This window comes from Gymnoscopelus microlampas (genome assembly GCF_963454915.1).
Source record: "Gymnoscopelus microlampas genome assembly, chromosome: 19".
NCBI classification, from domain to species: Eukaryota; Metazoa; Chordata; class Actinopteri; order Myctophiformes; family Myctophidae; genus Gymnoscopelus; species Gymnoscopelus microlampas.
Window position 1 is genome coordinate 2,863,090 of NC_139956.1, and position 17,332 is coordinate 2,880,421.

The 17,332-nt window shown below is 41.4% G+C and overlaps 1 protein-coding gene across 1 annotated transcript in view; it reads left to right on the top strand.

Moving 5' to 3' along the window:
• Positions 1-1,408: 1,408 nt before the first annotated feature.
• Positions 1,409-17,332, top strand: part of tmem179ba (transmembrane protein 179Ba) — a 24,053-nt gene continuing 8,129 nt past the window's right edge. The window contains exons 1-2 of the mRNA XM_084042723.1: positions 1,409-1,530; positions 12,054-12,250. Of these exons, the coding sequence (XP_083898849.1) occupies positions 1,417-1,530; positions 12,054-12,250 (311 nt within the window). The 5' untranslated portion in view covers positions 1,409-1,416. The remainder of the gene's footprint in view (positions 1,531-12,053; positions 12,251-17,332) is intronic.

Here is a 17,332-nt window from a genome sequence, read left to right on the forward strand (position 1 = left end):
GCATAAACAAGAAGTGGAAGGATACAATTAAGTCTTATAATGTTCATGCAAGTGCATGCAGCATGCATACTTAGTTTACATTATTATTATAATGATGCACCGTGCATGTTCACATCATGTATACTTAACTTGACTAGAGGATTTTTTATATCTTTTTTTTTAACACTTTGGACACACACACACACACACACACACACACACACACACACACACACACACACACACACACACACACACACACACACACACACACACACACACTGACACACACACACACTGACACACACACACACACACACACACACGCACACAAACTGACACACACCTCCCCTCACCATCCTCCTGGTCAGAATGTGAGGTTTATCTTTGTAGGTTATCAGTCCGTGTCAAAGCTCCTGTGACCGCAGAGAATCACTGAGTGGCTCTTTATCTTCACATCACTGTATCTTCACATGTTACTTACGCTGCACTCCATAACTGTCATCATGTCCTACATGGGATTTGAACCCTGGTCTCCTCTGTGTGTGGGAGACCAAACGTCTATCGCTCTGGTACTGGTAGGTGGGCACTAGGGACATCTGGGCACCTCGATGTCCATAATCACATTTGAACTGAGGACCCCCCAATTGTAGGAGTTGAGGCATTACATTCAATTTGACTCGGTTCCACAGATAAATATTGTGAAAATAGCAGATCTACAAGCTCACAACACCTCACGTTGTGAGCTTGTAGATCTGCTATATTTGCACAACGTTTGCGTCTTTCTTATATTGACAATCTGGCCAATGTTTCACCAGTTTTTATTATGTAGTTTGTTGATTCTTTTTGATGCAGTAATGGTCGTTCATTTAACATTTTCTATGAATTAAAAAGGTCTTAAAAGTCCTTAAATTGCCACTTCACTGTCATCTGGGGGACCCCCCCCCCAAAAAAATAAAATAAAATTGGGGACCCCCTGAGCAGTGGTTCTCAAACTTTTTCATAAGGACCCCCAAAATGATATGTATTTGGCCGCGGACCACCACCTCAAACATGTTGTTCCAGGGACCCCCAGTGGCAAAGATTTGAGTTACAAATGTTGGCATAAATAAATATATATTCAAAGGTTTTGCACACATTTTCACACATTTTCAAAAATAGCAGATCTACAAGCTCTTGAGCCTGTATATCTGCTATTTTTGAATAGCCAAAGTATAAAAGGTTAAAATGATTGTGATGCTATATTCACACATTTTGCTGGGGACCCCCTGGAACCCCCCCAAGGACCCCTGGGGGTCCCCGGACCCCTCTTTGAGAACCAATGCCCCTGAGGGGTCCCGACCCACAGGTTGAGAACCACTAGACAGGATGATGCGCGCTCCCGTGGCGCGCATGCACGGCAGTGTGTGTGTGGTTGTGTGTGTGTCAGTGTGTAGCATGGTGCTGGATATGATGGCTGCTGTCCCTTGGCTGCTGGTCCTGGAACTAAGCCTGTACGCAGCATGCTTTGTCTGTGGCATCGTTACAGCAGCCTCTCTCACCATCTCACAGGTAAAATAACATAATAATAACATCTATAAACATGTTTATTATTGTAAGAGAAGGAGCTGTAGATGGTGTTCAGCACCTGTGGAGAGTTTATACACCATCTCACAGGTCAAATATAACAACCAACAATATCTTACTCTTTATCAACTATAATCATGTTTAATATTGTAAAGAGAAGGAGCTAGGTGTTCAGGACTTGTAGGAGAGTTATTAGAAGGTGAACTTTGTAGAGTGTAGCCCTGATACATGACTGTCATATCATGACAGTCATGGGTGAACTTCAACCTGGTGTTTGCGCTTTCTCCCGTTTTGTCCCGTATATCTACATAAACGTTCAGATTTCAAATATAAAGTTGTTACATCATGGCCACGGATGTTATGAGTATGTACGGTTCCTCAGAAGTACCAGTTTTTCCCTTATTGTTCAATAAGAAGAATTTTAATCCGATCAGTGGCCATTTTCTCACTATGCTTTCAATGGTGAGGCCTTATTGGTTGGGAGGTGTATTGCAGTCTCCGATACATTATAACTCTGTGAGGAAAATGTCCACCGATCGGATTAAAATGCTTTTTATTGAACATTACGCAAAATATGGCTACTTCTGAGGGCCCGTACATAATTGTAACAACCGTGGCCATAAGTTAAGCACTTTATATTTGAAATATGATCGTTAATGTAGATGTACGGGCCGTAAATAGGGAAAGTTGACACCAGGTTGAAGTTCATCGATGACTGTCGTGACAGACGACCGTCTTGTGATCCATGGCTGTATGAACTATATAAACATGTTTAATAAACTATATAAACATGTTTAATATTGTCACAGAAGCTGCTCTTTGCCTCAAAGAGGAAGAGAGAGAAAATAACATACAAACAAAAACATAAATAAGTTCCAAGGCGCTCTTCCTTAAAGTTAAACAGAGTTATTGATACTATTTCCTACTCTAAACAGAGTAGGAAATAGTGTCCGCATGTTTGTGTGTTTTTCCGGGGAGACAGACTAGCCTACATTTAGACTTAAAAGGCAGGTTTTCTGTCCCTTTGACTTCAGAAACGTGTTAATAATTCAGTTTTTTCTTTTCATGTAAAGGATTTTATAAAGTTTGTGTGGTTTTATCGTCCTCAATTCCGGGGTAAGTGAGGACAGGATTGTGTTTAGTTTTCACTTCAGAAACTGTTCATAATTCGGGTTTTTTATATATATTTAAATCTCATAACCTTCCTATACAGTCTGTGGTTTTGTTTAAACAGTAGAAAGTGAACGATGTGTAAAATTTATGTTTGGGTTTTAATGTTAAAACGCAGCATGTTTTGTTGAAGCGGGATTTACTGGAGACGCGTCTGTCGCTTATTTATTATTCCTCTGACTTTAGTCTTATTTATTATCCGTCTTGCGACGGCGTCGCTGGCCGAAAAACAGAGCCGATCTACAAGCTGACATGTCAGCTTGTAGATCGGCTCTGTTTTTCGGCCAGCGACACCATACAAAACGCATGTTTTGTTTTTAGTTTGACAGCAGCCCTGAAACATGACTGTCACGTCATGACCGTCTTGTTTGTTTGCACTTTCTTCCTTTACTATCCGTTCATCTACATAAACGTTCAGATTTCAAATATAAAGCACTGACCTCATGGCCATGGATGTTATATGTATGTACGGGCCCTCAAAAGTACCTGTATTTACCGTATTGTTCAATAAAAAAGCATTTTAATCTGATTGGTGGCCATTGTCTCCGTATTTCCTCCATGCTTTCAACCTCGCAACCCTATCGGTTGTGAGGTGTATTGCACTCTGATACATTATAATCGTATGAGGATAATGGTCACCGATCGGATTAAAATGCTTTTTATTGAACAATACGGAAGATACGGGTATTTCCGAGAACCCGTACATACTTGTAACATCCATGGCAATGAGTTAACACTTTATGTTTGAAATATAAACGTTTAAGTAGATGTATGGGCCGTAAAGAGAAAAAGTGCAAACACTATGTTGACGTTCATCCATGATTGTCATATAATATACGACGGTCATGTTTCAGGGCTAGGAATCATCCACACCTTTTTCCTTAAAATGTCTGCTTATTAGAAGCAACAGGCTGATATAATATTATATTATTACATCATTATTATTAGCAATAGAGGCTGAGGCTGATGTTTAATAAGTTTAACCACAATAAGCAGCGCCAATTTCTAGTTGAAATGATTAACTAGGAAACTATAGTAGAAAGTAAAAGTTCCCTAATAATAAGTCATATGATCTGCACGCACCAGGATCACCAAATATGGTCTCTTCCTGGCTACTGTCAGAGCCTGTCAAAACAATGGAATCTACCGATCTCTCGATCTCTCTCTCTGTGTGTGTGTGTGTGTGTGTGTGTGTGTGTGTGTGTGTGTGTGTGTGTGTGTGTGTGTGTGTGGGGGGGGGGGTGTGATAATACATTATGTGGAACTATGATACTGCTGCCTTATCATGTGACCCGAGGGCGTGCGTGCGTGCGTGCCCAATTCTATTATACACATACCGCCCCCTTATTGAAGTCAGATGACACACACACACACACACACACACACACACACACACACACACACACACACACACACACACACACACACACACACACACACACACACACACACACACACACATAGTGGTGGAAAGTACTTTTTACTCCACTACATTTCTTTGAAAACTTTAGTTACTTTGTAGATTTTGATTATTATAACATTTACTTACTTCAGCCCATATACATTTTGGCCATTTGAAAATAGCAGATCTACAAGCTCACAATGCGTCGCGATGCGACGCATTGTGAGCTTGTAGATCTGCTATTTTCAAATGATTTGTATACATTTGAAAACTTGTGAAATGGGACATTCTGCATAATGAGTACTTTATACTTTAAATACATTTTGATATCAATACTTTTATACTGTTATTCAAGTACATTTTGAATTTCAGGCTTTTACTTTTAACAGAGTACATTGCACCACTGAGAGAGACACACACACACACACACACACACACACACACACACACGCACACACGCACACACGCACACACACACACACGCACACACACAGTAGAGTAAGTTTCATGTGCCTGCTAGTGCTATGCAGTGGTGGACAAAGTATATTTACTTGAGTAAATAGGCTTATACTCAAGTATTCAAAAGTACACATTGAGAAGTACATTTTCTTTTTAATATCAATGCAGATTGCTGTATTTAAATTTAGAACCTGTCATTACATTACATTACAGTCATTTAGCAGACGCTTTTATCCAAAGCGACTTACAATAAGTGCATTCAACATAGGTAGGGAACGAAACTACTAATCACCAGAAGTCTGAAGTGCATTTCCTGCAAAAACAAGCAACCAAGATTATACCTAGCGCTAAGGTAAACGTGCTATATATCAGCTACCTGTCCAAACAAATATAAAATATATAAAATAAAAACAAACATACAACTATAGAGCATACGATGTCTGTGTTAATCACAGTTTCACTGTCTCTGTAGCAGCCTAGACAGACAGACAGACAGACAGACAGACAGACAGACGAGAATCATTGCCTTATATGACCTACAATTGACTGTGTGAATGTATGAATCAACCCCCTCCTCCTCTCTGTCAACAATATAACAATAAAAACTATGAAAGGTGTTTTTATACGATTATAGGGAATGAAGTCTATCTCTGCCCCATGCATGATTATGTCGTGTGTGTGTGTGTGTGTGTGTGTGTGTGTGTGTGTGTGTGTGTGTGTGTGTGTGTGTGTGTGTGTGTGTGTGTGTGTGTGTGTGTGTGTGTGTGTGTGTGTGTGTGTGTGTGTGTGTGTGTGTGTGTGTGTGTGTGTGTGTGTGTGTGTTTCTCTCTGTCAATTCAATGTTCGGTTCAGTACAAAGGGACTTTATTGGCATGGGAAAACATACGTTTACATTTGCCAAAACAAGAAAGTGGAACTCTCTCTCTCTCTCTCTCTGTCTCTCTGTGTTACAGGGTAATATAGGAGGCCTGTGCATGCTGTATGTCGTCTCTGTCGGGTGGAAATGTCCAAAACTGTTACTTTTCAGGATTCAAAAGCATCAAAAGTAGCAGATCTACAAGCTCAAAACGCATCGCTTCGCACTGCGTTTCGAGCTTGTGGATCTGCTCTTTTTGATGCTTTCTTGTGAAGCTGTAGTTAGTGTAGTATGATCAAGCAGGGCAATAATTCATTAAAACATTTTTTTAATGCATGGCCAGGGACCACCTGCAATACATCCGCGGACCACCAGCGGTCCGCGGACCACCGGTTGAAAACCCCTGATCTAGGGCAGTGCTTCTCAAACCTTTTCATGTCAAGGACCCCCAAATTGAGACTTATTAGCCCGCAGACCCCCATTTGAAAAGATATGCCAGGGACCCCCATAAGAGAAGATTTTTTACGGCTCTAGCAGTGATTTAAATTTCTAGGACCCCCCAGTTTGACATGCATTAGGGCTACGGACCCCCATTTAATGGCATTTATGTCTCTGGAACCCCAATTTATATTGTAAAATCAAAGTTAATTTAACTCAGAGAGTGTACAAATGGAACCAAATGGACCCGTTAGGGAGCTAGGGAGCCCCTGTAACTGCCTCAAGGACCCCTGGGAGTCCCCGGACCCCACTTTGAGAACCACTGATCTAGGGAGTTCACCCCAAAACATTTGTATTTTCTATCAATTACACACCCCATGAAGCCTGAATTCATGGAGATGTTTTAGTTTTTGTCGCATTCCTAAGACAATAGTGTGATGACGGGCGGAATGATGCTAATGTCTCCATAGTCTGCAGTAGACTCAAGCCTCCCACCGGAGACTCCGCTGGTCATCAATTATTGGCTCAGGAACGCGACAAAAAGAAAACATCTACATGAATTCAAGGCATCATGGGGTGTGTAACTGATAGAAAATAAGGGGTGAACTACTCCTTTTAAAAAAAAAAATTGTTCATCCCACAATTTTGCAACTCTTTTTCACCCGGTGCCAATTTTTTAAGTGAAAAAATAAATTCTGGGCGCTACACCCCCCCCACCAGCCTAGGGAGTCAGGGCCGAGCTCATGCCTCCTTCAATGCATGAGAGCCAACTGACCTTCTTATCACCTGACAGGGGGGAGTTTCCCCGGTAGGACGTAGCGCGTGGAAGGAAGGAACACGTTATTCCAACCAGTTCCTTTCCCCTCCATCAGGCGCCCCGGCTGTCATGGGGGAGGCGGTATAGTGACCAGGATTACTACATGTTTTTGTGAGGGTATTAACTACCCTTGAACTACTCTTTTAAGTCTCGTTAATGTCTGATTTGGCTCAAACCGCTCTATATGTGTGAATGGACGCAGTGACGGTCAGGTGAACTTACATTCAGCGTGTGGGACGTGTTCATGACGCTTCTATTGCTGACGAGTTGAGCCTCCCCTCATCCCCAGGTGTTTGGAGACAGACATACAGTAGTGCAGGGGTCTTCAACAGGGGGTCCGGGACCCCTAGGAGGTCCTCAGAGTTGCTACAGGGGGTCCGCCAAATCTCTTTGTGATAGGATCATTGTTTTTTACATTAACCACTTGAACCCTAGCATCCCTATTCTATGGACAACTTTGGCCGAAAATAGCCGATCTACAAGCTCACAACGCCTCGCGCTGCGAGGCGTTGTGAGCTTGTAGATCGGCTATTTTCGGCAAAGAGGGGGAAAAAGAGAAGACTAAGTACAGAGTGAAAGTTTGCTAAGTATTGACGGTTTAAGTCGTTAAATGTCTGAGAATACACATTAACATGAATACAACATCTATGAAAAGCTTTATTCTGCAACACAGGTTTATGTAATATATAGAGCATCGCAGTTGCACAGAATCCGGGTGCCGGAAGTAAATACTCAATGCATTTTTCCCATTGACTTTTCCAAAAATATTTATATCAATGAATTTAAGCCTAGAATCAAGCCATCCAGGATGCTGGTGAATCATGACCATAAAACCTTTTTTTCTGTGATTTTTTTAAATTTTATATTTAATGATATGATATAATATGTTTAATAAATACCCTTTGTTTTGCCGTTTTCAAAAAAGTTTTTTCACAGAATCAAACGTTTTATGGTCATGATTCACCAGCATCCTGGATAGCTTGATTCTTGGCTTAAATTAATTTATATAAATATTTTCGGAAAAGTCAATGGGAAAAATGCATTGAGTATTTACTTCCGGCAACTGGAAGTGGGCGGGAACTGCGACGCTCTATAGTGGGGGTCGCTGCTTCATCTCTCTCTCAGTTAGGGGGTCCTTGGACTGAAAAGGTTGAAGACCCCTGCAGTAGTGAACTGATTTTTATTAGCGTTTGAGTTGGAAATGTTCGCCGATCGAACTTCCATGAAATGACTCATAAGCGAAACAAAACCTAAACGATAGATAGATACTGTATTTGTCCTTGCGGAAATTAATTTTGTGCCAAGCAGCCATCAGGATACAAAAATCACAAACACATACAGTAACATAAATACAAATACATACAAGCTAGAAAAGGCCACCAGTCATGATTCAAGAGGCATCACATTACATTTTATGCACAGAACTGAGAAGGGGCCTGTTTGTTCAGGAGTCCTATACTTGTAGGGACAAATGATCTTGAAGCCCTAGCCTGCAACATGGGCACTGTGTACCGTCGTACTGATGGTAAAAGGTGGTATTGACTGTATAACGGGTGCGTTCTATCCCTAGCAATAGCTCTCCCCTTCCTAAGCACCCGGGTCTCATACATTGCTGCCACATACTCTCATGTCGTACCCCAGCTATCTTGCTGGATACATTGATGATTTTATGGAGTTTGTTCTTATTAACCAATGATAATGAGCCGTACCAGGAAACAAAACAGAAAGTCAGTGCACTCTCCACAAAGGCTCGATGGAAGAGCACCATTACACTTTTTTCCACGTCATACTGTCTCAGTCTGCGCATAAAATGCAGCCTCTGCTGACCTTTCTTATACGTCTCTACAACGAGTTACACCTGTGCTTCCCTATCAGTGTCTGCTCTCATCTGTACAGACCAACGGACAATAGACTACAACGCGTCTCTGTCTCTGTGTTACAGGGTAATCTATAGAGCACTGTGTTGTATGGTAACAGTAATCTATAGAGCACTGTGTTGTATGGTAAAAGTAATCTATAGAGCACTGTGTTGTATGGTAACAGTAATCTATAGAGCACTGTGTTGTATGGTAACAGTAATCTATAGAGCACTGTGTTGTATGGTAACAGTAATCTATAGAGCACTGTGTTGTATGGTAACAGTAATCTATAGAGCACTGTGTTGTATGGTAACAGTAATCTATAGAGCACTGTATTGTATGGTAACAGTAATGTCTCTATGTGTTACAGGGTAATCTATAGAGGACTGTGTTGTATGGTAACAGTAATGTCTCTATGTGTTACAGGGTAACCTATAGAGCAGTGGTTTTCAACCATTTTCTCGTCAAGGACCCCCAAATTGACATATATTAGCCCAGGGACCCCCATTTGAAAAGATATGCCAGGGACTCAACCATTTTGATTTCTTGGGGGTCCCAGTCTACACTGTATCATCATCATTAGTGTTCATTTAACTCTGAGAGTGTACAAATGGAACCAAATGGACCCGTTAGGGTCCATTTGGTTCCATTTGTACACTCTCAGAGTCACAGACACATAAGGGTCAATTTGGTTTCTAACTATTAATTTGGCTGGGGACCCCCTGGAACCCCCTCAAGGACCACTGGTGGTCCCCGGACCACTGGTTGAAAACCACTGCTATAGAGGACTGTGCTGTATGGTAACAGTAATGCCTCGCTATGTTACAGGCTAATCTAGGAGGACTGTGCATGTTGTACGTGACAGTGGCCTAACAACATGTCTCTGTCTCTCTCTCTGTGTTATAGTTCATATTCACACGGCGGCCATTTTTTTGGAATTGCGTTGCTGTGGCAACTGGGGTGGCATTTCATTGACTTAATGGCAATATGGCCGCCGTGTGAATATGTTCAATAGGGTAATCTAGGAGGACTGTCTATGTTGTATGGCAGGGCTTCTCAAACCTTTTTTATACCACGACCCCCATATTATGAGGGATTTCTTTTTGTGACACCAAGATATGTCACTAGAACCACCGGAGTGTCTTGATCCACCTCTCCATGTTATCTTTGGCCATCGAGTATCCATTGTTTTTCTCCATCGTGGCAACTGTTGGTAACCGGTCTGGTTGTCTGTCTGTGAGAATGATCTCCCCGGAGTCCCCGCACGGCAACGTTACGTAACATCGCGATCTAAATTTAACTCCGCGAGGGTACAGATGGAACCAAATGGACCCGTGGTCCTCCTGTACCCTCTCGCTCTCTGACTAACACAAACAGCCAAAATGTCTCTTTTAAGCCACCCGCTCATATTGAACATAATTCCTGAGTAAATAGTTTATGCACAGAGATAAATCACTTTGTGTGTCTCAGCAAGGGCTTGTGTGGGTTGTCTTGTTGCGGCTTGTTCTGGTGTGTGACACACACACACACACACACACACACACACACACACACACACACACACACTGTGTGTGTGGAGTCAAGCCAATAGTTTGTTTGATGGAGGCAACCTCCTTTTTTTACCGTTTCTTAAAAAAAAAACTTGTATTTTTTGGATGCCACTGGATGCCACTTGTAGATCGGCTATTTTCAAACATTTCAGTACATTTACTTTTGCTACTTTAAGTACATTTTGATACGAATACTTTTGTACTTTCTTTTACTCAAGAGCATTTTGAATTCCGGACTTTTTACTTGCAAAGGAGTACTTCTATATTGCAGTATTGATACTTTTACTTAAGTAAAACATTTGAGTACTTTTTCCACCACTGTTACAGGGTAATTTAGGAGGACTGTGCATGCTGTACGGCAGTGTTGATTTCGTCGACTAAAACTCTGATGAAAAATGTTGGTCGACTACCTTTTTACACTGACGAAAACTAAATATAAACTAAGCTATGATGACTAAGACTAAATATATTGTCAATTTGTCAATTTATTGTTAGTGAGGGACTAGTGGAGAAGAGATCCAGTAGAACTAGGAGACAAGTCATTTTATGTTTGGTTGCGCTCGGGGTGTCGCGCTCTGAAAATAGCCGATCTACAAGCTCACAATGTGTCGCTTGTAGATCGGCTATTTTCAGCATGCAACCAAGTGTAAAATCAGCCCTTACGACGCCACCAAGGCGTCATAAGGGCCAAATCAACAGTAGATTTAGTCGACTAAAATCTTATCAGTGGCGTGCACAGACATTTTGAGGGGCAGGTGCTCAAGTAAATTATACTTTTTTTTGTTTACTTGGTCTGCTCTTTTTTCCCTCTACACCAATACCTCTTTGCCAAAAATAGCTGATCTACAAGCTCACAACGCCTCGCAGCGCGAGGCGTTGTGGGCTTGTAGATCTGCTATTTTTGGCTAAAGTTCTCCTCAGAAAAGGGATGCTAGGTTTCGAGTGGTTATGGTAAAATGAAAAATCATATCACATAAAGATTTGGCGGACCCCCTGTAGTAACTCTGAGGACCCCCTAGGGGTCCCGGACCCCCTGTTGAAGACCCCTGCTGTAAACTGAAGAAAAAAAAAAAAACTTTTTTTCTTCTTTTTTTCAAAAGGGCACTTCTGGTCGAGGGCAAAGGGCAGGTGCTCTAGCACCACCTAGAGTCTATCTGTGCACGTCCCTGACTAAAACTAAAATGGAATTTGATTCAAAAGACTATGACTAAAACTGGATCAAAATTTGCTGTCAAAATCAACACTGATGTATGGTAACAGTAACATGTCTCTATGTGTTTACAGGGTAATCTAGGAGGACTGTGCATGCTGTATAATAACAGTAACATGTCTCTATGTGTTTACAGGGTAATCTAGGAGGACTGTGCATGCTGTATAATAACAGTAACATGTCTATATGTTACAGGGTAATCTAGGAGGACTGTGCATGCTGTATAATAACAGTAACATGTCTCTATGTGTTTACAGGGTAATCTAGGAGGACTGTGCATGCTGTATAATAACAGTAACATGTCTATATGTTACAGGGTAATCTAGGAGGACTGTGCATGCTGTATAATAACAGTAACATGTCTCTATGTGTTTACAGGGTAATCTAGGAGGACTGTGCATGCTGTATAATAACAGTAACATGTCTATATGTTACAGGGTAATCTAGGAGGACTGTGCATGCTGTATAATAACAGTAACATGTCTCTATGTATTTACAGGGTAATCTAGGAGGACTGTGCATGCTGTATAATAACAGTAACATGTCTCTATGTATTTACAGGGTAATCTAGGAGGACTGTGCATGCTGTATAATAACAGTAACATGTCTCTATGTATTTACAGGGTAATCTAGGAGGACTGTGCATGCTGTATAATAACAGTAACATGTCTCTATGTATTTACAGGGTAATCTAGGAGGACTGTGCATGCTGTATAATAACAGTAACATGTCTCTATGTATTTACAGGGTAATCTAGGAGGACTCTGCATGCTGTACGGGACGGTGGACTACAACGTGACGGCGAGGACCATCGGAGCGCAGACGTCCAGCTCGGCGTCGGTGTGTTACTTCGTGTCGGCCATCTCCGTGTCCGTGGCGGTGGTGTGTTTCTCCCTGTCTCTCTACTGGCTCTACACCTGCTGCATCGACGGGGAGGTGCGGAGGTAAAGACCTTTATGTGTTTCTCCCTGTCTCTCTACTGGCTCTACACCTGCTGCATCGATGGGGAGGTGCGGAGGTAAAGACCTCCTTATGCTTATAGGACCACGGTTCATCTTTAAACCATTATAAGACCTGGACACGCATCTGTGTCACTTTTTGATTTGAGCTTAAAAAAAACATTATTTTACACTTTGGCTATTCAAAAATAGCAGATCTACAAGCTCATAGCGCTCGATGCTGTCATCGGTGTTGGTCGGCGGACAGGCAGCGGTTCCGGTAGGAGACACAAAGGAGACTCTTTGTGTCTCCTACCGGAACCGCTGCCGGTCATCAAATTATTCTCTTAGGAATGAGACAAAAACAAATAAATATCCATGAATTCAAGTGTCCATGGGGATCGATAGAAAAAAAAGTAATTTTGGGGTGAACTATCCCTTTAATCCTTAGACCTGAGGCCGATTCTACAAATGTCTTCTAAATCCTAACTTTTCAGAAAAACCCATGTTTCTATATCAGTGGTTCTCAAACCTTTTGTCATGCCAAGGACCCCCAAAATTATATGTATTTTGCCGCGGACTCCCATCTCAAAATATGTTGATCCAGGGTCCCCCCAGAAGCAAAGATTTGAGTAAAAAATAATTGCTTTAAAAAATATATATATATATATTCAAAGATTTGCGCTTATTTTCAAGATAAAAAAAAATAGCAGATATACAAGCTCATATCGCCGCACGAAGTAACGTGCTATGAGCTTGTAGATCTGCTATTTTTGAATAGCCAACCAATGTGCTATATATATATATATATACAGTATAGCTAAAATGTAAAATGACACAGATGCTTTCCCGGTCTTAATGGGTTAATAGACCAACGTTGAAGACCAATGGTTTAAATGTATAGAGCTTGTAGATCTGCTATTTTTGTAGGCTTGTTTGAGAACCAGGTTTAAACAACCTTAGGAAACAAGCCCAAATACGCAACTACACTTCAGAAACAAGCCCCGAAAAAATCACAAACTAACATTATTTGCCACCGACTATACAGAAAGGAACAAGCCCAAAGTTCATTTCATTTATTTCAATTATGGTTCAAAAACAAAGTCGCTTATAATAAACAGACAGGGCAACGCCGGTGTTCACCTGCAGCTGTTGGTGTGTGGCTGTGCTCACGTTAACCCTTTGTGTAACAGTGTTCACCGTTCAGTAAACTCAGACAATGATTAACATGGACAGACCCCCCATAACCCCCCCCAAAAGATCATCGTCCCTGGGTGGGCTTGAACCACCAACCTTTCGGTTAACAGCCGAACGCGCTAACCAATTGCGCCACAGAGACTGTGCAGCATAGATGTACATTAGTGTGTTATGTCACAGTGAACGGTCAGCATGTAGCGATTTACCGTAAATGGATTAAAATCGATTCAAACTGGGTGACGATTTTATATCGATTTAATCAAAAAATGTATCTCGATGCAAACAGCAGAGAGCGCATAAAACATAAGAAGAAAATACACGATCCTTGTAAGAGAATTGATAATATTTTTCAGTCATTTGCTACTGTATTGAAAAGAGGATGTACAGTATTGTAAAAGAATAAAGGAGAAGAAAATACTGGATTTGTGTCTAAAAAATATTTTTCGGTCATTTGTCTGGAAAATAATGTTGTGTTAACCCATTAAGACCTGAGGTTTCCGATTCTACAAAATGTATTCTAAATCCTAACTGTTTTTTGAAAAAAACGTACGTAACTATGTCAGTGGTTCTCAATCTTTTTCATGTCAAGGACCCCCAAAATGATATGTATTTGGCCGTGGACCCCCACCTCAAAATATTTTGTTCCAGAGACCTCCCATCGCAAAATATTTTGTTCCAGAGACCTCCCATCGCAAAATATTTTGTTCCAGAGACCTCCCATCGCAAAATATTTTGTTCCAGAGACCTCCCATCGCAAAATATTTTGTTCGAGGGACCCCCCAGAAGCAAAGATTTGAGTTACAAATGTTTGATATAGAAAATATATATATTCAAAGATTTGCACAAATGTTCTTGATTTTTCAAACATAGCAGGTCTACAAGCGTTGAGCGAATGGTTCCATGCTTAGTGAACGGTCAACTTGCAGTTGATTTGACTCTTTTTAGTTTGGTCTCACACGTAAGACCCGGGTTTGAATCCCTGGTGTTATGATCGGCAGAGGACATAAAACGTATAGATTGTAGCTTTCAAGATTGGACAGGGCCGTGTGTGTGTGTGTGTGTGTGTGTGTGTGTGTGTGTGTGTGTGTGTGTGTGTGTGTGTGTGTGTGTGTGTGTGTGTGTGTGTGTGTGTGTGTGTGTGTGTGTGTGTGTGTGTGTGTGTGTGTGTGTGTGTGTGTGTGTGTGTGTGTGTGTTACTCCTGTCCCATTACAATGGAATGTAAATAATACGTATTCACATAAAACACTGACTTACAGATAAAGCTACAGATTGCTGCTATGATTTATTCCCCTGGACTGTAATTGTGTCAAAAGTGCATGAAATACCCCTTTTATCTCTGTTCCTGTATGTGTGGAATGCTACTTATCTTTTTGATGCCTTTCAGAGACAGACAGACAGACAGACAGACAGACAGACAGACAGACAGATGTGTTTTAATCCCTCGATGCTGTCATCGGTGTTGTTGCCAGTTTATGCTAGAGAAACGAGCAACCACGTCTATGAAAAACAAGCGCAAAAGAAGCGACTATATATAGGCCACATCAAAATAAAGTTGACCACTTTAACCCTATATATATATATATATATATATATATATATACATCAGCTATAATAGTAGATCTACAAGCCTGTTATTTGATCTGGGCTTGTAGATCTGCTATTTCCGCCAAAAAAAAAACGTCCAAAGAATTTCAAATATTTGGAATATTTTTGAAACACACAACAAATCTTGTATGGAGGGTCCCCAGGCCCAGCACAAAATATTTTCAGATGGGGGTCCGTGGACAAATAAATATAGATTCATTTGGGGGGGTCCTTGACATGAAAAGGTTTGAGAACCACTGGTTTAAACAACATTAGGAAACAAGCCCAAATAAGCAACTACACTTCAGAAACAAGCCCCAAAACAAATCACAAACTACCAATATTTACCAGCGACCTGGCAGAAAAGAACACGCCCAAAGTCGCTTATAATAAGCAGACATGGCAACGCCGGTGTTCACCTGCAGCTGTTGGTATGTGGCTGTGCTCACGTTAACCCTTTGTGTAACAGTGTTCACAGTTCAGTAAACTCAGACAATGATTAACATGGACGGACCCCCCCATAACCCCGGCCCCCCCAAAAGGTCATCGTCCCTGGGTGGGCTTGAACCACCAACCTTTCGGTTAACAGCCGAACGCGCTAACCAATTGCGCCACAGAGACTGTGGAACATGTCTGTACGTTGGTGGTCTATGATGCAATCCAGTCTATATATACTCTCTCTCTCTCTCTCTCTCTCTCTCTCTCTCTCTCTCTCTGTGTGTGTACATGTATATCTCCCACTCTCTCTCTCTCTCTCTCTCTCTCTCTCTCTCTCTCTCTCTCTCTCTCTCTCTCTCTCTCTCTCTGTGTACATGTACTGTATATCTCCCACACTCTCTCTCTCTCGCCCTCTCTGTGTGTGTGTCTCTCTCGCCCTCTCTGTGTGTCTCTCTTTCTCTCTCTCTCTTTATACACACACATCTCTCTGTCTGTCTGTCTGTCTGTCTGTCTGTCTGTCTGTCTGTCTGTCTGTCTGTCTGTCTGTCTGTCTGTGTGTCTCTCTCTCTCTCTCTCTCTCTCTCTCTCTCTCTCTCTCTCTCTCTCTCTCTCTCTCTCACTGTTCCTGGTTTAACTGTAATAACAGCTTGCTGTCATAAATGTAATGTATTGTATGTAGATTATTATGTCCTTCCCTATTTTAGTCCGGAAACACTATCACACTATCAACAGCAGGTGCAAAGAAGCATTTATATGATGGTCTATCTGATCTCCCAGACCTCTGTGCACAACCCTGCTTTGATGTGTGTGTGTGTGTGTGTGTGTGTGTGTGTGTGTGTGTGTGTGTGTGTGTGTGTGTGTGTGTGTGTGTGTGTGTGTGTGTGTGTGTGTGTGTGTGTGTGTGTGTGTGTGTGTGTGTGTGTTTGAGCTTGTAGATCTGCTATCTTTGCTATTGTTGAATTGTTTAATAGCTGTGTGGACCGTCGGTCCTAAAGATCACTTTTAATAACAGTAGGACAGTAGGTTAGGGCCTACTGTCTACTACTCTTAAGATCACGTATGAAAAAACGAATTGCACTTGCCTGCAGTCTGAACAAGGGCCAAGTGGTTAAAGGTAGGGTAAGTGACATTAAGTGACACATGATTGTTAAGTATCTCTATATCGTGATAGTAATCATTGCTATAGACTAGAGTGTTTGTTCAGTAACAGGAGTCTCTCCATCTCTTTATTAAACAGAAAATACATTTTCAGGCGCAGGATACCAATTGTATCCAATCAGGAGAGAGACCTCATACAGCATACAGATTAAACAAGTGAAATTGGAATTGATGACACAAATAAATGAGAAGACTATTAGGAACTGGAACACTATACAAATGAAGCTGATACATGGGTACTGTCTCCTGATTGGCTGAAAATGTGTCACCTACCTGAAAATGTATTTTCTCTTTAACTCATTCCCTGCCAAGAACGTAAAAAACGTAATTATTTCCAATTACCAATTCTGCCTAGAACGTAAAAAACGTAATTTTGAAAAAACTTTGATTTTAAAAGATCCTTCATCACCGTCCTTCATCTCTCGAAGTGACACATTTCATTGTAGCACACCCGGATACAGAAATTACGTAAAATCGAAGATTTTCATTTCCGCCTGCTTCCTGTTTAAGTCCCCCTCTAAAACGGCATTATCTCGGCTTTGTCTTTCTCCGCCGTGGAACGCTGTTTAGAAACGCTGTTTAGAAACTGCTACTGCTGCAAAATGGAATGTCGCCGATTGAAAATGTCTTCTCTGGGCCACTCACACAACTACCCTGTGTGTCTACAAACAGTTGAACCCGCGATCATAAGGGATTTAGCGAGGTCTGTG